General features: G+C 49.1%; 1 protein-coding gene and 1 long non-coding RNA gene across 2 annotated transcripts in view; one reads left to right on the forward strand and one right to left on the reverse strand.

Annotated features, from left to right (window-relative positions):
• Positions 1-24,283, forward strand: part of SSRP1 (structure specific recognition protein 1) — a 65,980-nt gene that overhangs the window by 15,979 nt on the left and 25,718 nt on the right. The window contains exon 7 of the mRNA XM_075349351.1: positions 17,043-17,171. Coding sequence (XP_075205466.1) covers positions 17,043-17,171 — 129 coding nt within the window. The remainder of the gene's footprint in view (positions 1-17,042; positions 17,172-24,283) is intronic.
• LOC142309917 (uncharacterized) lies at positions 8,433-8,770 on the reverse strand. Its single transcript, XR_012754035.1, has 3 exons — positions 8,743-8,770; positions 8,565-8,654; positions 8,433-8,494 (listed from the first exon to the last, which is right to left on the reverse strand). It is a non-coding gene; the product is annotated as an uncharacterized LOC142309917 (long non-coding RNA).

Genomic DNA, 24,283 nt, shown 5'->3' on the forward strand with positions numbered 1-24,283 from the left:
CTGGAAGGTGACCCGATTGTAACGTATCGGGTAGTCTAGAGGGGGTGGGGGGGTGGAGCCGTGCGTGGCCATGGCGCTGAGGACTGCATGCTGGGGACAGGTGACTGTGTGTGTGTGTGTGTGTGTGTGCAGTGTAACATGCGGGGGGGAGGCGGAGCCGAGCGGGGTAATGTGTGTGGGGGGCGGAGTGCGGGGGGGGAGCCAGGCGGGGCTATGGCGCTGAGGGCGTCAGTGCTGGGGACTGCATGGCTGGGGACAGGTGACTATTCGTGTGTGTGTTCAGTGTATACATGCGGGGGGTGGAACCGAGTGGGGTAATGTGTGCGGGGGGCGGAGGCGAGCGGTGGGTATGTGTTGGCTGGGTTGCCGGTGTTGGCTCCCGGGGGTGCAGCACTCACCGGGGAGTCGGGGCTCCATGTGGCTGCAGGGAAAAGTGTTGGGCGTCGGCCTGTAGTTCAGGCTGTTCAGTTAGCTGAGCCGTTGGTCGCAGGCTCTTTAGCGCGCGGTGTGGCGACGGTTGTCACTGTAATGACGTCATTTTGGAGCAAGACAAACAGAATAAGGCAATTATATATATACTAGAAGGTGGCCCGATTCTACGCATCGGGTATTCTAGAATTTACGTATTGTGTAGTTCATGTATGATTTTTGTTATATATATATATATATATATATATATATATATATATATATATATATATATATATATATATATATGTTGTTGTGTGTAGTTACCAAGTGTTTGTGTAGGGCGCTGTACATGTTCTGGGTGTTGTCTGGGTGTGGCGGGGGGTGAGAACGGTGTTGTATGTGTGTTGCGTTGTTTGTGGAGCGTTGTGTGTGTGTTGCGCGGTTTGTGTGTGTGTGGCGTGTTTTGGGGGGAGGTATGTTTTGTGCAATGTGTGTGTTGTGCGGTATGTGCGTATATTTATGTATGCTGCGGTGTTTGTGTGTTGGGTGTTGTGTGTGTGCGGCGTTGTCTGTGTGTGTGGGTGTCTGTGTAGGGCGGTGTTTGTGGTTCCCAGTGTGTGTGTGTGTGGTGTGTTGTGCAGTGCGCGTGTGTGTGTGTTGGGGGGAGGTGTGCACCTCCCATCGTGCTCCATCCCCCATGCTGCGCACCCCCCATCGTGCTCCATCCCCTATGCTGCGCATTCCCCATCGTGCTCCATCTCCGATGCTGCGCACTCCCAAACGTGCTCCATCCGCCATGCTGCGCACCCCCCATCGTGCTCCATCCGCCATGCTGCGCACTTCCAAACGTGCTCCATCCGCCATGCTGCGCACTCCCAAACGTGCTCCATCCGCCATGCTGCGCACTCCCAAACGTGCTCCATCCGCCATGCTGCGCACTCCCAAACGTGCTCCATCCGCCATGCTGCGCACTCCCAAACGTGCTCCATCTGCCATGCTGCGCACTCCCAAATGTGCTCCATCCGCCATGCTGCGCACTCCCAAACGTGCTCCATCCGCCATGCTGCGCACTCCCAAACGTGCTCCATCCGCCATGCTGCGCACTCCCAAACGTGCTCCATCCGCCATGCTGCGCACTCCCAAACGTGCTCCATCCGCCATGCTGCGCACTCCCAAACGTGCTCCATCCGCCATGCTGCGCACTCCCAAACGTGCTCCATCCGCCATGCTGCGTACTCCCAAATGTGCTCCATCCCCCATGCTGCGCACTCCCCATCGTGCTCCATCCCCCATGCTGCGCACCCCCATCGTGCTCCATCCCCCATCGTGCTCCATCCCCCATGCTGCACCAGCATCAGCCTCTCTCCTCCCAGCATCAGCCTCTCTCCTCCCAGCATCAGCCTCTCTCCTCCAAGCATCAGCCTCTCTCCTCCAAGCATCAGCCTCTCTCCTCCCAGCATCAGCCTTTTCTGTCCCCAGCATCAGCCTCTCTCCTTCCAGCCTACCCCAGCCTCAGCCTCCCCCAGCCTCTCTTCTCTCAGCCTTCCCCCCTCCCAGCCTTCCCCAGGATCAGCCTAGCCTACCCCAGCCTCAGCCTCCCCCAGCATCAGCCTCTCTTCTCTCAGCCTCCCCCCTCCCCCTCCCAGCCTTCCTCAGGATCAGCCTCTCTCCTCCCAGCCTCCTCCAGCACGCCGTGCTCCTCTGTCGACACTCACAGATCCGATCGCATACCCTCACACACACACACCCCCGATCGCATACACACACACACACACACACACACACACACACACACCCCCGATCGCATACACACACACACACCCGATCGCATACACTCACGCACACACACATTGACGATATTACACATACGCGCTCACACTCACAACATCCGGAGATACCACATGCTTCTGGTCATGTGATCCTCCGGCAGGTCCTGGAAGCTCACAGCACAGGATCGCCGCCGAGAAGCAAGCGATATCCCAGGATGTTGTGAGTGTGTGGATGCGATGTGATGTGTGTGTGAGGTGTGTGTGAGAGTGTGATCTGATGTGTGTGTGTGTGTGTGTCTGTTGTTATGTGTGTGTGCGTGTGTGTATGTTCCGCCGCTGCAGGACCTTGATGCGCTGGTAACTATGCTAGCATGGTTACCAGCGTATCCCGTCCCCCGCTCGCACGGGAGCCCACACCAGCATACGGCGGCAACCCCAGCAATGCGAGGGTATGTGTCGGCTGGTTTGGCGGCGTACGCTGATGTGGGCTCCCGGGGGTACAGTACTCACCTGGGAGTCGTGTCTCCGTGTCGGTCGGTTCGGGGAATGCGTGTGGGGTGCGGGGCCAGAGCGAGCGTGCATTGCGTGAGGGGGGCGGGGCGTGGCCGAGTTGCCAATGCCTGCAGGGTGCCGGGGCGAGAGGCCAATCCATGTGGGGGGCGGAGCCTGGGTGAGCGGCCGGCCAATCCGTGTGGGGGCGGAGCGTGGGCGAACGGCCAATCCGGCGGGGGGGTGGGGCCATGGCGAGCCCAGCGGCCAATCAGCTTTGTGTCACCGTAAGGATACAATTTTGGAGCAAGACAGACAGAATAAGGCAATTATATATATAGATAGATGGAGTGTACAGGTCCATAGACTTAACATTGAGTCCTTACACTGCATACAAGAGGTGTGAGGACTCATGACCCTTACCCTCTCCCACCTCACTGATTATATATATATATATATATATATATATATATATAAATATTAATGTCACAAAAGTGAGTACACCCCGTTAATTTTTCTAAATATTTTAATGGGACAACACTGGAGATATGACACTTTGACACAATGTAGTCAGTATAACTGTGTAAATTTGATGTGCCCTCTAAATAACTCAACACACAGAAATTAATGTCTAAATTGCTGGCAATAAAAGTGAGTACACCTTTAAGTGAAAATGGCCAAATTGTGCCAAAAGTGTTAATATTTTGTGTGCCCACCATTATTATCAAGCACTGGCTTAACTCTTTTGGGCCTGGTGTTCACAGGAGTCACTGGAATAGTCTTCCATCCTCCATAACAACATCATGGAGCTGGTGGATGTGGATATCTGAGACCTTGCGGTCTTCCATTTTCTGTTAGGTACTCAATATTTTTAGGTCTGGAGACATGCTTGGCCAGTTCAACACCTTTACCCTTGGTTTCTTTAGCAAGACAGCGGTTGTCGTGAAGGTGTGCTTGGGTCGTTATGTTGGAATACTACCTTGCGGCTTATTTTCTGTAGGGAGGGGATCATTTTCTGCTTCAGTATGTCACAGTACATGTTGGCATTCATGGTTCTCTCAATGGACTGTAGCTCCCCACAGTTGGCAGCATTCATGCAGCCCCAAACCATGACACTCCCACCACCATGCTTTACTATAGGCAAGACACTTGTCTTTGTACTGCTTACCTTATTGCTGCCACACACGCTTGACACAATCTGAATCAAATACGTTTATTTTGGTCTCATCAGACCACAGGACATGGTTCCAGTAATCCATGTCCTTAGTCTGCTTGTGTTCAGCAAACTGTAGGCTTTCTTGTACCTAATCTGTAGAAGTGGCTTCCTTTTGGGATGACAACCATGCAGACCAATTTGATGCAGTGTGCCGCATATGGTCCTGAGTACTGATAGGCAGACATCCCCCTTCACCACCACCACGTTAGCCTCTGCAGCAATCCTGGCAGCACTCATACATCTGCTTTGAAAAGATAACCTCTGGATATTACCCTGAGCACGTGCACTCAACTTGTTTGGTCGACCATGGTAAGTCTGTTCTGAGTGGAACCTATCTTGTTAAGCTGCTGCATGCTCTTGGCCACCGTGCTGTAATCTTCTGAGCCACGGCCATCTTTATGTATAGAAACAATTCTTTTTTTCAGATCCTCAGAGAATTCTGTCTTGTGAGGTACCATGTTGAACTTCCAGTGACCAGTATGGGAGTGTGTGAACGATGACACCAAATCTACCCTATTACCCTATGATCCCTATTAACACCAGAGACCTTGTAACACTAATGAGACACATGTCACCTGAGAGGATAAATGGCTAATTGGGCCCAATTTGGCCATTTTCACTTAGAGGGTGTACTCACTTTTGTTGCCAGTGGTTTAGACATTAATGGCTGTGTGCTGTTATTTAGAGGACACCAAAGTTACACTGTTATACAAGCTGTACACTGACTACTTTACATTATATCAAAGGGTCACATCTTCAGCGTTGTCTCTTGAAAAGATGCGATAAAATAACAAAACTGTGAGGGGTGTACTCACTTTTGTGATATACTGTATCATCCCAGAGAGCCCCTTTATGCTTAATCTCTTTAGCCCCTGGGCATTTTGTGTTTTTCCGTTTTGTTTTTTTCCTCTTTCTTCCGAGAGCCGTAACTTTTTTATTTTTCCGTCAATCTTGCCAAAAAAGGGCTTGTTTTTTGTGGGACGAGTTGTACTTTTAAATGACTCCATAAGTTTTACCATATGGTGTACTGGAAAACGGCAAAAAAATTCCAAGTGCGGAAAAATTGCAAAAAAAGTGTGATGGCACAATAGTTTTTGGGATGTTTTATTCACCGTGTTCACTATATGGTAAAACTGATGTGTGAGTGTGATGCCTGAGGTCGGTGCGAGTTTGTAGACACCAAACATGAATAGGTTTACTTGAATCTAAGAGGTTAAAAAAAAATTCACAAGCTTGTCCAAAAAAGTGGCATACGTTTTGCGCCATTTTCCGAAACCCGTAGCGTTCTCATTTTTCTAGATCTTTGGCTCAGTGACAGCTTATTTTTTGCGTCTCGAGCTGATGTTTTTAATGGTACCATTTTTGCGCAGGTGCTACATTTTGATCGCCTGTTATAGCATTTTGCGCAAAATTTGCGACAACCAAAAAACGTAATTTTGGCGTTTGGAATTTTTTGCTGCTACGCCATTTACCAGATTAATTGATTTTATATTTTGATCGGGCATTTCTGAGCGCAGCCAAACCAAATATTTTTTTAGCCCTTTAATTTTCAGTGGGGTGAAAGGGGGGGTGATTTGAACTTTTAAGTTTTTTAAACTTTTTTTTTTTACTTTTACTAGTCCCCCTAGGGGGCTATAGCGATCAGCAATCTGATCGCTCTGCCATATCTCCAGATCACAGCTGCAGATGTGGTGCTTTACTTTCAATGCCAGCTGTATTCCGACATTGAGAGGAAGTGACTCATGTTAGCTACAGGCGTCATCACATGACCCTGTGCTACCATGGCAACCACCGGACGTCACGTGATCATGTCACGTGACTTCCGATGGGGGCGGGGTAAGTCAGCATAATGGCAGTGCGCATATACATCTCGCTGCCAAATTTTGGCAGCAAGATGTAAGGGGTTAATACTCGTGGGTGGAAGCGATTCAGGCACACATGTCAGCTGTTGAAATCAGCTGACGTGTGCGGATTGCCGCAGTCTGCCCATGGCAGGGGGCGAGGATTAACCTCACACGATCCATGACGTACCCAGTACGTCATGGCTTGTTAAGGGGTTAAAGAAGCTATCTTCTGTAGATACCAAGAGTGCCTTAGACCGCCTCTCACTCACGTGACTGAAATTCCAACTCCGGAAGTCATTATTACGATATTGGCCTATGGAGCCTTGTTCTAACTCCCCATAGACTTGCATTGTAAAAGCCATTTTCGGATCACACATAGACCCCATTGTAATCCGGCAGGTTGGAAGAGCCACCTTGTGACTCAAAGAAGACTGTGATCGATTAGCATTGTACTGCACTTACATTAAACTGCATGTAAATAGGTTTAGGGAAATTAAAAAAAAAAAAGTGCTTGTAAACCCCTTCCTGACACTTGCTGTACTGGTACATCATATTTTGCGATGACTTCCTGCAAAAGGACATACTGGTACATCATGGCAGTCGTACGGGCACAGTATGATCGCTGCCGAAAGCTCAGCTTAAAGGGAATCTGTCACCAGGTTTTTGTTATTTCATCTGAGACCAGATTGTTGTAGGCAAAGAGATTCTGAAAGTAACCATGTTTATCTTAGATCACTGTGTGCAGCCGTTCTGACTTTATCTCAGAATTCAGTGTAGCTGAGCTGGAAGTTGTCTGCGCCCACACCAGGCTCTCAATAGAGATTGTGCATTGACTGTAAAGTGTCATTTACAGCAGGGGACCACAGATGCATCATCACTTAACTGGATCAGAAATCCAGTTATATGTGCTGATTTATTCCACCCACACCAGGAGCTTACATATATCACAATTTGGCTGTATTATTGTGTCTTTTATGTGGCGTTATAGAGACAATATACATTGAAGAGCCAACTGGTGACAATGCGACTCGGATGACTTGTCTAAGAGGCAGCACCTCGGTGGCTTTCCCCTGCCCCACTTCCCATGACTGACAGATCTCTCCTTATACATGTGCAGGGGTAGACCTGTCAGTCGTGAAGCAAAACGTTAGGAAGCCACCGGGACACCCTCAGACTAGTCATCTGAAATGCATAGTCTTTGGCCGGCTTTTCAGAGTGTGAAATCCCGCGTCGTTTACCACTTGAGGACCCGGCCTTTAACGAAGGAATTAAAACCAAATTAATTCCTTTACGTTGTGGCCATCTTTACTTCCTTTCTCGCCTTTTCATTGGGGGACACAGACAGTGGGTATTATGATGTAAGGTAAGCTCGAGAGGGCTAAGCAGAGCCGAGGACCTGCTTCAGCCTTGAGCCGAAGATGCATCCCCGAGATCCCCGCATCCCCAGACTGACGCGTCTTCAGATGGAGCCAGGAGCAGGTAGGGAGACAACGAGTCATCTGTTCCCTGCATCCAAACCGCCGCCTGACAAGGCGCCGGTAGGGCGATGCAGGCCGTGATCCCGGAGAGCCTCATTAATTTAGCCCCCAGCGTCGGCCTGCATTCTATCAACGCCCCCTCTCACTGCTCTGGAGGCCGCTCCCTCAGTCGCAGCGGCTCTTCTTCTGATTGGCCGTCACGTTTAGTCCCAGCCCTGGGACCAATCAGTCTCCGGGGGCCGTCTCCCCTCCATGCTGCTAGAAACGCTGGACGCCATTTTCCACATGGGGAGCAGACACAGGTGAGATCGCCTCCTTGGCTCTGCACTTCTGCAGCACTATATACCGCTCTGCTCAGCGGTATATCGCTGTCTCTCTAGCGGTGTGTGCCTGCTGGCTAGCGGTGTATATCAGCTATTAGCGGTATATACTGGCGCTCTGCCTGCAGGTATATGCCGGCTGTTTGACAGTATATGCCATTTTGCTATCGGGTCCTTCCGTGTCAAGTGGACCAGTTTTAAAAATCGTCCCCACTCGACGTTCTCCGATTTTGCTGAAAATTTATAAGGATGTACATGTATGTTTGAAAAGAGGTTCTGTAAATTTTTAGGTAGGAAAGAACTCCGGCACTCTTAGTAACCCCAATAAGAGACTTAAGCAGTAGTGATGTTCAAATAGAATTTTTTATTCAGAGAAAAAGTCCATAAATAAACGTTTTCGACCTAATTCGGTCTTCCTCAGAAAGGACTTATCTATAACCAAGGTACAAACAAGAAAAAAATAATTATCATATACAGAGAATTTGTCATATGATAGTAATGATACAAAATAGAAAGTAAGATTAATAAGAAAAATAAACTACCCTTATAGCCATGGAGAAGAATAGTGCTGTGAACGAACGTGAAAATTTGTGTATATAGACCACAAACCGAAAAGGATAAGTACAGGGGCATAAGCCAATCTCAAAGATAACCTAATGTACCTATGGAGATGCAGGGTAAAATTATGATCTTCCTTTGTAAGATCCTCCTTTATGAATCCACTGATTCAGAACAGACCTGATATTGTAGAAAAAAGACCTTGTCTATACTTTTTAGCACAAGGACTTGTGTTCCTCATAAAAAATCCACAAATCATGTATAAGACATCATATCCTCACTACGGGTAATTTACCTGTTATAATGAAAAAGCGTTCTTTGAATAAGGTTTTTTTTAATATTTCTATCTGACGTCTTAATAGTTTCACGGGGAAATGACCTTACCACGTGTTTAGGCCGATCAGTTCATCTATTAAAAAGAGGAAAATTTATAATATGGAATTGTTGAAGGACTATTGTCTAAACAAAATATCACCTACCATTACGGTATGAAAACAGATGTAAAAATCAGCTGCCAATAGGACCATTCAATAGCATATATTCAGAATATCGTCCTATAAATTGGATATCTGTAAGAGGATAATTATAAGAAAAACACTATTATAAGAGTAGTCACTGATGTCTATCAGAATAAGACACTGCAAAGTCTTTTCCTACCTTAAATGAGGTTGGATTGGACAATACTGAACAAAAGAGGAAAGCCCTCACGATTATGTTACTGCATAAAAGAAAGGAAAATACGATTTAAGATCTAAGGGAATCTGGTTGACCAGCTGCATCTCCAAAGGTACTTACCAAAGTGGACATATGTGTGTGGGGAACCGCTCCGTGGACTTCACTGTGAACATATGGCTGTGAGAGGGGTTTATAACTGCTAGCCAATCACCCGGGTACCGCCCTAATTGAAGGAGAAATTACATCATTGGAGTGACGCTCTCGTCATCCAATGATATGCTCCGGGATATCCCACGTGACGTCACTTCCTGTGAGCGTCACAGGAATAGAGGAAGTGACGTGTTTGGAATGATAGACACGTTACGTAACCTATGGATAAATCCAGCGAAATGTCACTTCCTGTGGGCGTCACAGGAACGAAGGAAGTGACGTGTTTGGAATGATAGACATGTTACGAAACCTATGGGGAAATCCCCGCTCCAAATGTCATGTGATAGCGGATGTACGTAATAGCAGGGAGCCGTAATACCTTCTCCAGTCATAATAGAGACATAGTTAAATGAAAAAGGCATAATTCCTATATCGGTGCGGCTAATAATTAGAAAAGTGTGAACATGGGATTGCTATTCCAGTGATATTCCAGTGATTCTAGTAGTTCCTGAGCAAGTGATAGTGCTTAAGTGGTCTATGTATTCAGTAATTCTGAAAAAAATGAAAATAGAGTAATCAGTGATATATTTATAAATAAAACTATATAATCGAAATCTATTCAGAATGTATCACTTATCCCACAAGTGACATAACTAATATATACGGTCAAAATGGTTAATCGAAACCACTAACACACAGTTATCCAGATAGCCTGAAGCATTCCATAAGAGGTATAGACAGAAATTGATATAACATGTCACAGAGGCAAAAACAATGGTTTACAATAAAATATATATTTTTCTCCAGAGCACCTAATTGGTGAAGCAGGGTCCTAACCTACTTGACTGTAAATTTTTAGGGCCAGATCTCAAATACATTGGGCACTGTTGACCTTTCACTGGAGGCCCCCCCCAAGCCTGCGGCTTCAGCTAAGAGGATTTTGCAAACTTTGGCACATAGCCATTAGAGTTCTATACTGGCTATGATGCTGAAATTTGGCATACTAGCTCAACTTTTGCTGCTAAACGCGATAAAACTATTACCGGCTATGACAAAACAATATTTCGGCCGCAATTTTGTGTCAAAGTAGCTTGCAAAACGCCTCGCATAAAATTTATGACAAACTTTGCCCATATATAACTCAAGACCAAATATCAATAGGAACTGGTGCTTTACCCTGTACAACAAACATCTTCATGACTTTGCATTGCTGCAATATCACGGTCAAAGCATATGTATTTGTGGAAATATTCACACCCACATATGATGAAAAACTTAAAAAAAACGAATTTTACCTATTTTTAGGTCAAATTTCCCAAAAAGGGTACCCATAAAATATATTAATTCTGTTATCATTTGAAAGAACACATTTTTCTCTACAAGGATCATTGGGGTTTTTTTTGGAGTCTCTCCATTTAAGAAAAGAAAAATGCCACTGAACATGGTGTTATTTATTAATACGCAATGAATGCTAACTGCACCATTCAAACCCTTGCGTTGGTCCATGGTGGTTATTCCACAACCAATTCCCTAAGAATTGGTCTTATAATCCTATTAAGAATTGTAATAATGCTGTCTTTCGAGAATTGGCATCCCCATCGCCTAGGAGCCATGGCCGATAGCCGTGCAAGGCCAGCCGCGGGCGGTCTCTTTATCGCAGGTTCCAAAGCCTGAGGGTGGGTGTCTTTGCCTAGGATCCCAAGCCTAATATTGGGTATCTTTTGTTACAATTCTTAATAGGATTATAATACCAATTCTTAGGGAATTGGTTGTGGTATAACCACCATGGACCAACGCAAGGGTTTGAATAGTGCAGTTAGCATTCATTGCGTATTAATAAATAATACCATGTTCAGTGGCATTTTTCTTTTCTTAAATGGAGAGACTCCAAAAAAAAACCCAATGATCCTTGTAGAGAAAAATGTGCTCTTTCAAATGATAACAGAATTAATATATTTTAGGGGTACCCTTTTTGGGAAATTTGACCTAAAAATAGGTAAAATTCGTTTTTTTAAGTTTTTCATCATATGTGGGTGTGAATATTTCCACAAATACATATGCTTTGACCGTGATATTGCAGCAATGCAAAGTCATGAAGATGTTTGTTGTACAGGGTAAAGCACCAGTTCCTATTGGTTTTTGGTCTTGAGTTATATATGGGCAAAGTTTGGCATAAATTTTATGCGAGGCGTTTTGCAAGCTACTTTGACACAAAATTGCGGCCGAAATATTGTTTTGTCATAGCCGGTAATAATTTTATCGCGTTTAGCAGCAAAAGTTGAGCTAGTATGCCAAATTTCAGCATCATAGCCAGTATAGAACTCTAATAGCTATGTGCCAAAGTTTGCAAAATCCTCTTAGCTGAAGCCGCAGGCTTGGTGGGACCTCCAGTGAAAGGTCAACAGTGCCCAATATATTTGAGATCTGGCCCTAAAAATTTACGGAACCTCTTTTCAAAGATACATGTACATCCTTATAAATTTTCAGCAAAATCGGAGAACGTCGAGTGGGGACCACTGGTCCACTTGACACGGAATGACCCTATCAGTATATATCGGCTGTGCTAGCAGTCACTTTATAATATTGCTAGTGGCTCCTCACTCAATAACTCTATCCCTAAAGGGCTGTAGGACTCTCTTGCTGACATGCATAACCGCAAGGGTGATAAACCTTCCCAGGCGTCCTCTACGGACCTGTACTATGCCTGTACCACCTGTGGACATTTGTTTTCTAATGGCCGAAGCTATCCACGATGGCCCTACTACTGTGTCACAACAGACTCCGCTGCCGGTCCAGGATGCCGTGCAGTCTTTGGATTCTGCTCCGGCCACCGGCCAGGCAGCACCCCCGTCTGATGACGTAATGCCTGCATGGGCTCTTCTAATGTCTAAAAGGATAGAGGACCTTGCCGCTCAGATATCCCAGCCTTCCACAGGCTCCCACAGCCTTCCCCCGGCTCAGCTCTTTCACGGGAGTCCGCCTGCTTCGTCTGGTCCCTCTTCTCCAGAACGTAAAAAGGCTGTTTCCAAAAGGCGCCATTGCGACCTCTATGCCTCATCCGACTCGGACGATGGTCAGTCTGATCCAGGCTCCGTGATTTTTAGTAGTAACGCTTCTCAAGACTCTGACTCTGATTCGGATGTCCTTTCTGAGTCTAGGCATATAGAAGGCACACTAATTTCGGCTGTCAATCACTCTGTCGATTTCTGATCAGCCTCCGGACCCGACTTCTCAGTCGGCAATCAAGCGGGCCAAGAAGCCTCCTAAGTCCTTTGCCCAGGATCCGGTTTTTCGGCAAATTATATCTAAACGGTGGGATCACCCTGATAAAAGGTTTAATAAAAAAAACCCTTCTCTTCATTCGCTTATCCCTTTCCATCTGAAATGGTTAAGACCTGGTCAGTACCCCCCGTTGTGCATCCGCCAGTATCCAGACTGGCTAAATACACGGTCATGTCTGTTTCAGACAATGCGTCTCTCAAGGACTCGTCCGACCGTGCAGTTGACGCTGCGGTCAAATCTATTTTCCAGGCTTCAGGCTCCTCTCTTCGCCCCCTGTTTGCCTTAACATGGGTCGCGAGAGCTATGGGTGTGTGGAGTAAGAACCTGCGCAGGCTGCTTCACTCTTGTAATATTCCCCCGGAGGCTTTTGAGATCCTTGATTTGTTCTCTAGCCTCTAATTATTCTCTTCACGGCTCCCTAGATGCAGCTAGTTTGTCAGCCCTAACGGCGGCCAATGCTGTCTTTGCCCGAGTCCTTTGGCTAAAAATATGGAATGCGGACAGTGCCTCCAAGAAATCCCTGTCCACACTCCCCTTCCATGGCCTTCGTCTGTTTGGAGAATCCTTGGACAAACTCATATCTGAGACGACGGGTGGTAAAAGTACCATTCTTCCTCAAAAGCAGCCTGTATCCAGGAATTTTAAAAAATCTCCTTTGCGCATGCAGTCCTTTCGGCCTGCCCCCCAAAAACCATCAGCCCAAGGATCGTCTCAACGCTCAGATCGAGGATTCGGTCCCCCAAGGGGCTCTTCCTGGCGTTCCCACTCCAAGCAACCTAAACCCAAAGGACCTCGCCCTGTACAGGCCCCCTCAGCATGATGCCAGGTATCCCTCAGATCCGACTCCTGTTGGAGGGCAGCTTCTGCTTTTTCGTAATATTTGGCTAGACCACACTCACGATGCTTGGGTTCAAGAAATCGTCACCTCGGGTTTCAATATCGATTTCCATTCCCTGCCGGCCAACAGGTTTCTGCGTTCTCGTCTTCCAAAGTCCAAAACGCAAAGCCAGGCCTTATTTCAGGCCATAGCCTCTTTACAGAAGGCAAACGTTATCATTCCAGTGCCCCTGGAACAGCGCGGTAAAGGTTTCTATTCAAACCTTTTTGTCGTTCCCAAAAAAGATCGCTCTGTCCGCCCTATCTTGGACCTCAAACAGCTGAACAAATTCGTACGGATTCGGACTTTCCGAATGGAATCATTGAGAGCAGTGCTAGCCGCCATGGAACCGGGAAAATTCCTAGCTTCCATAGACGTTGAAGATGCTTATTTACACATTCCCATATGTGTATCTCATCAACGGTTCCTTCGTTTTGCCGTAGGACACCGTCATTTCCAATTCAGGGCCCTCCCCTTTGTGCTGGCCACTGCGCCTCGGGTCTTCACAAAGGTCATGGCGGCCGTCATGTCCATTTTACACCCCAGAGGCGTCCTGGTCGTTCCCTATTTGGACGACCTTCTTGTCAAAGGGAGCTCTCTTCAAATTTGCTCAGAAAGCGTGCAGATTTGCCTAGACACGCTGTCAAGGCTAGGGTGGCTTATCAACTTCAACAAGTCATCCCTCGTTCCTCATCAGCGCATCACCTTTTTAGGTATGCTGATAGACACAGCTCAGTCCCGGGCTTTTCTTCCAGAAGACGAGAGGTCTTCTCTGATCCGGGCCGCCCAATCCCTCCGCTCTCGCCATCGCACATCCCTTCGGAATGGAATGAGAGTGTTAGGCAAGATGGTGGCAGTCATGGAAGCCGTGTCCTTTGCCCAATTCCATCTGCGCCCTCTACAACTGGATCTTTTATCCTCCTGGGACAAGAATCCAGCTTCCCTAGACCGGTCAATCTCGGACTGCGCTCAGCTCCCTCGTCTGGTGGACTCAAGCCTCATCCCTATCTCAAGGGAAGTCCTTCCTCCCGGTCCACTGGCAAAAGTAGTCACGACGGATGCCAGCCTGATAGGCTGGGGGGACAATGTTTCTCCACCACACTGTTCACGGACACTGGTCTCCTTCCGAGCGCTCCCTGCACATCAATGTTCTGGACATCAGAGCCATATTTTTGTCCCTTCAGAACTTTCAGCCCTTACTATTGGGCCTCCCTGTTCGGATCCAGTCAGACAATGCCACGGCCGTGGCTTACATCAACCGTCAGGGAGGAACTCGCAGCAAGGCAGCGATGAAAGAAGTATCCAGGATTCTTCTTTGGGCAGAGAAGCACATCCCCATTATCTCCGCTGTCTATATTCCGGGGGTGGACAACTGGGCTGCGGACTTTCTCAGCAGGCAAGGTCTAGCGGCAGGGGAGTGGTCCCTCCACGACGAAGTGTTCCATCAGATCACTCTTCGTTGGGGACTCCCAGATGTGGACCTCATGGCGTCTCGGATGAACGCCAAAATACGTCCCTTCATATCACGGTCGAGAGACCCGCTAGCGATCGGCTGCGACGCTCTAGTCTTTCCGTGGGTGCAGTTCCGCCTACCCTACATCTTCCCTCCGTTTCCTCTCATTCCGAGAGTAATCAAGAAAATCAAAGCGGAGGGAATCCCGATGATCCTCGTGGCCCCGGATTGGCCCAGGAGAGCCTGGTACCCAGAGCTTCTCCAACTTCTCTGCGACACTCCCTGGCGTCTTCCCGACCGCCCGGATCTTCTGTCGCAAGGCCCAATATTCCACCAGAATACAGCATAGCTGCATTTAACGGCATAGCTCTTGAATCCTTGATCCTAGCCAAGTCATGTCTTTCTTCTAAGGGAGTTCATACCATGCTTAATGCTCGGAAGCCCTCCTCCGCCAGTATCTATCACAGGACCTGGAGGACCTATCTTTCCTGGTGTGACTGTCATAATCGGTCGCCCCTTGCCTTTTCAATCCCCAACGTTCTTGCCTTTCTGCAAGACGGTCTGGACTCGGGACTGGCTCTCAGTACCCTTAAGGGACAAGTTTCTGCCTTGTCAGTATTCTTCCAGAAGCAGCTGGCTTCTCGTCCTCAGGTCTGTACCTTTCTTCAAGGGGTAGCGCATTTGGTCCCTTTTTATCGCCACCCCTTAGATCCCTGGGATCTGAATCTTGTTCTCGGGGCTCTTCAGCTTCCTCCTTTCGAACGTCTGAGAGAAATCTCTCTTCAACGACTGTCTTGGAAGGTTGCCTTTTTAGTCGCCATTACCTCTATCAGGCGAGTGTCCGAACTTGCTTCCCTTTCCTGTCGTTCACCTTACCTGATATTCCATCATGATAAGGTGGTCCTTCGGCCTTCCCCCGCCTTTCTTCCGAAGGTCGTTTCTTCTTTCCACTTAAATGAGGATATTGTGTTGCCGTCATGCTGCCCGGCCCCGGTCCACTCCTTTGAAAAAGCCCTTCACTTTCTAGATCTCGTCAGGGCTTTGCGGATCTACATCTCCAGAACAGCGCCGTTGCGCAAGTCCGATGCCCTCTTCGTCCTCTCAGAAGGACACAAAAAGGGCAATCAGGCTTCTAAATCCACGATTTCTCTATGGATTAGGACTGCCATCTGTGAGGTTTAAGGCCCAGTCACACACAACGACTTACCAGCGATCCCGAAAACGATGCGACCTGATAGGGATCGCAGGTAAGTCGCTGGGAGGTCGCAGGTGAGAGATGTCACACAGTCAGATCTTACCAGCGATGCAGGAACAATACAGGTCGCAGTAGCGACCTGTATAACGATCTCAGCAGTCACTGTGACCCTGTCACACAGTGTCTAACACAGCGATGTGTCCTGCCCAGCAGGACATCGCCTTTGAAGAAAATGGTCTGGACCATTCTGCAACGACTAGAGATCTCACAGCAGGGGCCTGATTGCTGGTAGGTGTCACACATAACAAGATCGCTAACGGGATCGCTACTGCGTCACGGACACCGTGACTCAGCTGCGATCTCGCTAGCGATCTCGTTACAAAGCATGAGGTGTTGTTCCTCCTCAATCTGTGCGGGCCAACTCTACGCGAGCAGTGGGTGCCTATTGGGCTATCCGCCATCAGGCTTCGGCGGCCCAACTTTGCAAGGCCGCTACCTGGTCCAGTGTGCACACGTTTACAAATTCTACAGAGTGCATACGCATGCTTCCGGGGATGCTGCTCTTGGAAGATAAGTCCTTCAGGCAGCAGTGGCCCATTTATAAGTAGCCACTGCTCGGTTTCTTGACAGTGTTTTGATATGTGTTCACTGCAGTTGTTACTCAGCTCTTAGTCTGACGTTATACACTGTTAATATTTCAGTTCCCACCCAGGGACTGCTTTGGGACGTCCCACTGTCTGTGTCCCCCAATGAAAAGGCGAGAAAGGAAATTACATTTTTGTGTACTCACCGTAAAATGTCTTCTTTGGAGCCTTTCATTGGGGGACACAGCTCCCACCTTTGTGGTTTTGGTTGTCCTTCTCCTACTGCTTTTACACCAAACTGAGCTAGTTTCCTGCCTATCTAGGGTAAATGCTGTGGGGGGAGGAGCTAACACTTTTTCAATCTAGTGTTACGCCTCCCTGGAGACATCATAATACCCAATGTCTGTGTCCCCCAATGAAAGGCTCCAAGGAAGACATGTTACGGTGAGTACACAAAAATGTCATTTTTTCCCCCTTTCGTTCCAAGAGCCATACCTTTTTATTTTTCCATCTACATAATGTGTAACGGCTTGTTTTGTGCGGGATGTTGTAATTGTGACTGATTCCATTTGTTTTACCATGTGCAATGTACTGACAAATTGGGAAAAAATCCGAATGGGGTGAAACTGGAAAAAAAAAAATACAATTCACCCCTTGTTCAGGTGTGATGGCATTTTCAGCTAGGTTTCCTTTCTTTTGGTTACATGTTTATTGATCTGATTTTTACAATTTTCTCCTCAGAGAAGAAGTTGAAAAGCGATTTGAAGGAAAATTGAAGAAGAATATGTCGGGGTGTTTATACGAGATGGTTAGCCGTGTCATGAAGGCTCTTGTAAACCGCAAAATCACAGTACCTGGAAACTTCCAAGGGTGAGCTATTAAGAAACCGCTGTGCTGCTGTTCACCCAAATTAGATTGCACAATACATCACATGTTTACGGGGTGACTGGATTTGGTAAATCCCGATGGTTTAGACTTACATGTCACCAGAACATTTGACAGAGGTTTTTAACCGTAGGTCCTGATTTCAACAATATCTGCAACAGCTCGCTGATGTTGCTATATGGCTCATTCCACGGCTCGTTGACCCCTTGAATGATTATTGCTATCTTTTTAAATGGCTGCTGTCAGAAAGGGCTTGTAGATGCAAGCAATTTTACAATTTACATTTTTCTATAGTTTACAGCCTGTTGCATTGGAGACCGACCACCACTGCTAGTCAGCAGAACATGCCCAGTGTTAAAGGGAACCTGTCACCTAGATTTTTCCCTGTTAAATGAAAATTATCCCCTTCTGCAGCTCCTGGGCTGCATTCTATGAAGGTATACCTTGGCCCTGACTCCCCTTCCAGACCCCAAAAATAACTTTATAAAACTTGGCCGATAGGTATGCTAATTACCTGTGTTGGCCAGATGGGCGTGCTTGTTTTCTGCTCCTTTCCTCCCTCCTGCCGCTGATCGCTGTCCTCCTTTCTTGATTGACGGGATGACGCCCTCCGTCATCATCCTCGTCGCATTTTAAAATCTCGCTCCTGTGCGGTTAGGTCGGATCTCGCAGGCGCAGTTCGCTCTGCCGTATTGCGGCCAGAGGAGAAAACAGCTGCCCTCGCTTGCGCCGGTGAGCTAAATGCGCAGGCACGAGATTATGGGCGGGTACAAGCATGGCGCTGGTGAGGCTGTCGCTGTGCATGACCTCACCAGCGCCATCCTTATACCTGCCCATAATCTCGCGGCTGCACATTTAGCTCACCTGCGCGAGCGAGGCAGCCATGTTTTCTGCTCTGTCCGCGATATGGCCTGCGCAAGCCGACATAACTGCACAGGCGCGAGATTTGAAAATGCGACGAGGATAATGACTGAGGCGTCATCCCATCAATCAAGACGGCGATCAGCGGCAGGAGGGGGGGATAAAGGAGCAGAAAATGAGCCCGCCCATCTGGCCATCCAAGGTAATTAGCATACGTAATGGTCATGTTTTATAAAGTTCTTTTTAGGGTCTGGAAGAGGAGTCAGGGCCACAGTAAACCTTCATAGAATGCAGCCCAGGAGCTGCAGAAGGGGATTCTTTTAGTTTAATAGGGAAAAATCTGGTGACAGGTTCCTTTTAAGTGCTTTTCCATTGAGTTTGTAAGCACTGTTTTGAAGCCGGTCAAGATTGTTGAAGCGATCTTTCTTTGTCGCTCCTAATTGGGAGACCCAGACAATTGGGTGTATAGCTACTGCCTCCGGAGGCCACACAAAGTACTACACTTAAAAGTGTAAGGCCCCTCCCCTTCTGGCTATACACCCCCCCGTGGGATCACGGGCTCCTCAGTTTTATGCTTTGTGCGAAGGAGGCCAGACATCCACGCATAGCTCCACTGTTTAGTCAGCAGCAGCTGCTGACTATGTCGGATGGAAGAAAAGAGGGCCCATACTAGGGCCCCCAGCATGCTCCCTTCTCACCCCACTTTCTGTCGGCGGTGTTTGTTAAGGTTGAGGTACCCATTGCGGGTACGGAGGCTGGAGCCCACATGCTGATTCCTTCCCCATCCCCATTAGGGCTCTGGGTGAAGTGGGACTTTACCGGTCTCCGGGCACTGAGGCCGTGCTCCATCCACAGCCCCTGGAGGATCTGCTGGATACGGAGCGGAGTTTCCTCAGGGACAGGACCCTGCTCCATCAAGGTACTCCGTGTCCCCGTGCTTATCGCACGCACACTGCAGCATTGCTGGGTGTGTTAGTGCGCCGGGGTAAACAGCGCTGCTGCGCTTGTGCCGTTACTCACTACAGCTCTGCTGAGTGAGGTGACTTAGTACGATCGGCCGATCCGGCCGCGGGGGTCAGTTTTTACTGCGTCGCGGCTGGGATTTGTGGTGCGCCGGGGACTTCCGCGCTGGCCGTGCATATATGACGGCCGCGCTAGATTACTACAGTCCCCGGCTTTTGCGGCCTAGTTCGTATCGTTCCCGCCCCCAGACCTGCCAGTCAGGAGGAGGGCGGGACGCTGTACAGACCAGCAGCGCTAAGAGCTGGAGTCTGTTTTACATACTCCAGCCCTCACACTAGGCACAGTGGGACGCAGTTTCCCGCACTTTTGTTTGTGACGCCCACGGTCCGCCCCTCTTCACAGGACGCCGGCAGCCATTCCTGCCTGCACGCTGAGCTGCAGAGGGGAGACGGGGAGACTCAGACAAGGGATTCTACGACCTCACACCCGCTTTTCAGCGGGCGGTAAGCAGCCCTCAAGGGCTCTCCCACACTTGTGCCATAGTGTACTTTGTATTTTGTGCTGGCAATACTTTGCACTGTACAGTCGCTGGTGATTTTCTGCTATATACCCTCCTTAGATTTCTCAAGGAGACAACAGCATGTCGTCCGCAAAAAGCAAAAGTGCCAAGGCACGGACTTTATATGCTGCTTGTACCGCATGTGGGGCTACTCTACCGGCAGGTTCCACTGACCCCCATTGTGTGCAGTGCTCGGCCCCTGTGGCAATTGCTCAGCCGGGGCCGCTGCTAGAGGTGACCCAGGGAGAACCACCTGTGAATGCTGTCCAGGTGACAGGGACGGAGTTTGCAGCTTTTGCTGACAGATTGTCTATGACTATGTCTAAAATTCTTGAAACATTGCAGTCTAGACCAGTAACTCAGACCATGGGCACTGTTGATTCATTGCCACCTTGTCCCCCTCAGCTGGACCACTTCCTAGCTCCGGGGGTGTCACATGCACCCCAGGGTGACGGCTCTGACTCGGACGACAGTCCCAGACAACCTAAGCGGGCTCGCTATGAGCGACCCTCAACTTCATCACACTGGTCAGGGTCCCAGCGGGACGACTCTCTGTGTGATGAGGCGGATGTAACTGATCAGGAGTCTGATGCTGGGGCCGCTCTCAATCTAGATACCCCGGATGGTGACGCCATAGTGAATGATCTTATAGCGTCCATCAATAAGATGTTAGATATTTCTCCACCAGCTCCTCTTGCGGAGGAGGCAGCTTCACAGCAGGAGAAATTCCATTTCAGGTATCCCAAGCGTAAATTAAGCACTTTTCTGGACCACTCTGACTTTAGAGACGCAATCCAGAAACACCACGCTTATCCAGATAAGCGTTTTTCCAAACGGCTTAAAGATACACGCTATCCTTTTCCCCCTGACGTGGTCAAGGGCTGGACACAGTGTCCCAAGGTGGACCCTCCAATCTCCAGGCTTGCAGCCAGATCTCTAGTTGCAGTGGAAGATGGGGCGGCACTTAAAGATGCCACTGATAGACAGATGGAGCTCTGGTTAAAATCCATCTATGAAGCGATTGGAGCGTCGTTGGCGCCAGCATTCGCAGCCGTATGGGCACTCCAAGCTATTTCAGCCGGGCTTACACAGGTCGACACGGTCACACGTACATCTGCTCCGCAGGTGGCACCCTTGACCTCTCAAATGTCTGCATTCGCGTCTTACGCGATTAATGCTGTCCTAGACTCTACGAGCCGTACGGCGGTGGCGTCAGCCAACTCTGTGGTTTTACGCAGAGCCCTGTGGTTGAGAGAATGGAAGGCAGATTCTTCTTCCAAGAAGTGTTTAACCAGTTTGCCTTTTTCTCGTGACCGATTGTTTGGTGAGCGTTTGGATGAAATCATTAAACACTCCAAGGGTAAGGATTCATCCTTACCTCAGCCCAGACAAAACAAACCCCAACAGAGGAGGGGACAGTCTGGTTTTCGGTCCTTTCGAGGCTCAGGCAGGTCCCAATTCTACTCGTCCAAAAGGACTCAAAAGGATCAGAGGGGCTCAGATTCTTGGCGGACTCAATCACGCCCAAAAAAGCCAGCCGGAAGAACCGTTACCAAGACGGCTTCCTCATGACTCTCAGCCTCCTCTCTCCGCATCCTTGGTCGGTGGCAGGCTCTCCCGCTTTGGCGACATTTGGCTGTCACAGGTCAAAGACCGTTGGGTGAGAGACATTCTGTCTCACGGGTACAGGATAGAGTTCAGCTCTCGTCCTCCAACTCGCTTCTTCAGAACTTCCCCACCGCCCGACCGAGCCGATGCTCTGCTACAAGCGGTGTCCGCTCTAAAGGCGGAAGGAGTGGTGACTTCTGTTCCTCTTCAGGAACAAGGTCACGGTTTTTACTCCAATTTGTTTGTGGTGCCAAAGAAAGACGGGTCGTTCCGTCCCGTCCTGGATCTAAAGCTGCTCAACAAACACGTAAAAACCAGGAGGTTCCGGATGGAATCTCTCCGCTCCGTTATCGCCTCAATGTCTCAAGGAGATTTCCTAGCATCAATAGACATCAAGGATGCTTATCTCCACGTGCCAATTGCGCCAGAGCATCAGCGTTTTCTACGCTTCGTTATAGGAAGCGAACACCTGCAGTTCGTAGCTCTACCTTTCGGGCTGGCGACAGCCCCTCGGGTCTTCACCAAGGTCATGGCAGCAGTAGTAGCAGTCCTGCACTCGCAAGGTCACTCCGTGATCCCGTATTTGGACGATCTACTTATCAAGGCACCCTCTCAAGAGGCATGCCAACACAGCCTGAACGTGGCACTGAAGACTCTCCAGAGTTTCGGGTGGATTATCAACTTTTTAAAGTCAAATCTAACCCCGACCCAATCACTAACATATCTTGGCATGGAGTTTCATACTCTCTCAGCGATAGTGAAACTTCCACTGGACAAACAGTGCTCGCTACAGATAGGGGTGCAATCTCTCCTTCAGGGCCAGTCGCACCCCTTGAGGCGCCTCATGCACTTCCTAGGGAAGATGGTAGCAGCAATGGAAGCAGTTCCTTTTGCGCAGTTTCATCTGCGTCCACTACAATGGGACATTCTCCGCCAATGGGACGGGAAGTCGACGTCCCTCGACAGGGAGGTCTCCCTCTCTCAGGCAGCCAAGGAATCTCTCCGGTGGTGGCTTCTTCCCACCTCATTGTCAAAAGGAAAGTCGTTCCTACCCCCATCCTGGGCGGTGGTCACGACAGATGCGAGTCTTTCAGGGTGGGGAGCAGTGTTTCTCCACCACAGGGCTCAAGGTACGTGGACTCGGAAAGAGTCCACCCTTCAGATCAATGTTCTGGAGATCAGAGCAGTCTATCTTGCCCTACAAGCCTTCCAACAGTGGCTGGAAGGCAAGCAGATCCGAATTCAGTCGGACAACTCCACAGCGGTGGCATACATCAACCACCAAGGGGGAACACGCAGTCGGCAAGCCTTCCAGGAAGTCCGGCGGATTCTGACGTGGGTGGAAGACACGGCATCCACCATATCCGCAGTTCACATCCCAGGCGTAGAAAACTGGGAAGCAGACTTTCTCAGTCGCCAGGGCATGGACGCAGGGGAATGGTCTCTTCACCCGGACGTGTTTCAGGAGATCTGTCGCCGCTGGGGGATGCCGGACGTCGACCTGATGGCGTCACGGCACAACAACAAGGTCCCGGTTTTCATGGCACGGTCTCACGATCACCGAGCTCTGGCGGCAGACGCCTTAGTTCAAGATTGGTCGCAGTTCCGGCTACCGTATGTGTTCCCACCTCTGGCATTGTTGCCCAGAGTGCTCCGCAAAATCAGGTCCGACTGCCGCCGCGCCATTCTCGTCGCTCCAGACTGGCCAAGGAGGTCGTGGTACCCGGATCTGTGGCACCTCACGGTAGGCCATCCGTGGGCACTACCAGACCGTCCAGACTTGCTGTCTCAAGGGCCGTTTTTCCATCTGAATTCTGCGGCCCTGAACCTGACTGTGTGGCCATTGAGTCCTGGATCCTAGCGGCCTCAGGTTTATCTCATGAAGTGGTTGCCACCATGAGACAGGCTAGGAAGCCATCCTCCGCCAAGATCTACCACAGGACGTGGAGGATATTCCTATCTTGGTGCTCTGCTCAGGGAGTTTCTCCCTGGCCTTTTGCATTGCCTACTTTTCTTTCCTTCCTGCAGTCTGGGTTGGAAAAAGGTTTGTCGCTTGGCTCCCTTAAGGGTCAAGTCTCCGCGCTATCTGTATTTTTTCAGAAACGCCTGGCGCGACTTCCTCAGGTACGCACGTTCCTGCAAGGGGTTTGTCATATCGTCCCCCCTTACAAGCGGCCATTGGAGCCCTGGGACCTGAACAAGGTTCTAATTGCTCTCCAAAAGCCGCCTTTCGAGCCTATGAAGGAGGTTTCCCTTTCTCGTCTTTCACAGAAAGTGGCCTTTCTAGTGGCGGTCACGTCTCTTCGGAGAGTGTCCGAGCTGGCGGCGTTATCATGCAGATCTCCATTCCTGGTGTTTCACCAGGACAAGGTAGTTCTGCGTCCAATTCCAGAATTTCTTCCCAAGGTGGTATCTTCCTTTCATCTCAATCAAGATATCACTTTACCGTCTTTGTGTCCGCATCCAGTTCACCAATTTGAAAAAGGTTTGCATTTATCGGATCTGGTGAGAGCACTCAGGATCTACATTTCCCGCACGGCGCCTCTGCGCCGCTCGGATGCACTCTTTGTCCTTGTCGCTGGTCAGCGTAAAGGGTCGCAAGCTTCCAAATCCACCCTTGCGCGTTGGATCAAGGAACCAATTCTTCACACCTACCGTTCTGCTGGGCTTCCGATTCCATCAGGACTGAAGGCCCATTCTACCAGAGCCGTGGGTGCGTCCTGGGCATTACGGCACCAGGCTACGGCTCAGCAGGTGTGCCAGGCGGCTACCTGGTCGAGTCTGCACACTTTCACCAAACATTATCAGGTGCATACCTACGCTTCGGCGGATGCCGGCCTAGGTAGACAAGTCCTTCAGGCGGCGGTGGCTCACCTGTAGGAAAGGGCTGTTTGACGGCCCTATCACGAGGTATTCTTTTACCCACCCAGGGACTGCTTTTGGACGTCCCAATTGTCTGGGTCTCCCAATTAGGAGCGACAAAGAAGAAGGGAATTTTGTTTACTTACCGTAAATTCCTTTTCTTCTAGCTCCAATTGGGAGACCCAGCACCCGCCCTGTTTTCTTAGGAAGTTTGTTTTTTTCGGGTGCACATGTTGTTCATGTT

The sequence above is a fragment of the Anomaloglossus baeobatrachus genome, chromosome 5 (assembly GCF_048569485.1).
Source record: "Anomaloglossus baeobatrachus isolate aAnoBae1 chromosome 5, aAnoBae1.hap1, whole genome shotgun sequence".
NCBI classification, from domain to species: Eukaryota; Metazoa; Chordata; class Amphibia; order Anura; family Aromobatidae; genus Anomaloglossus; species Anomaloglossus baeobatrachus.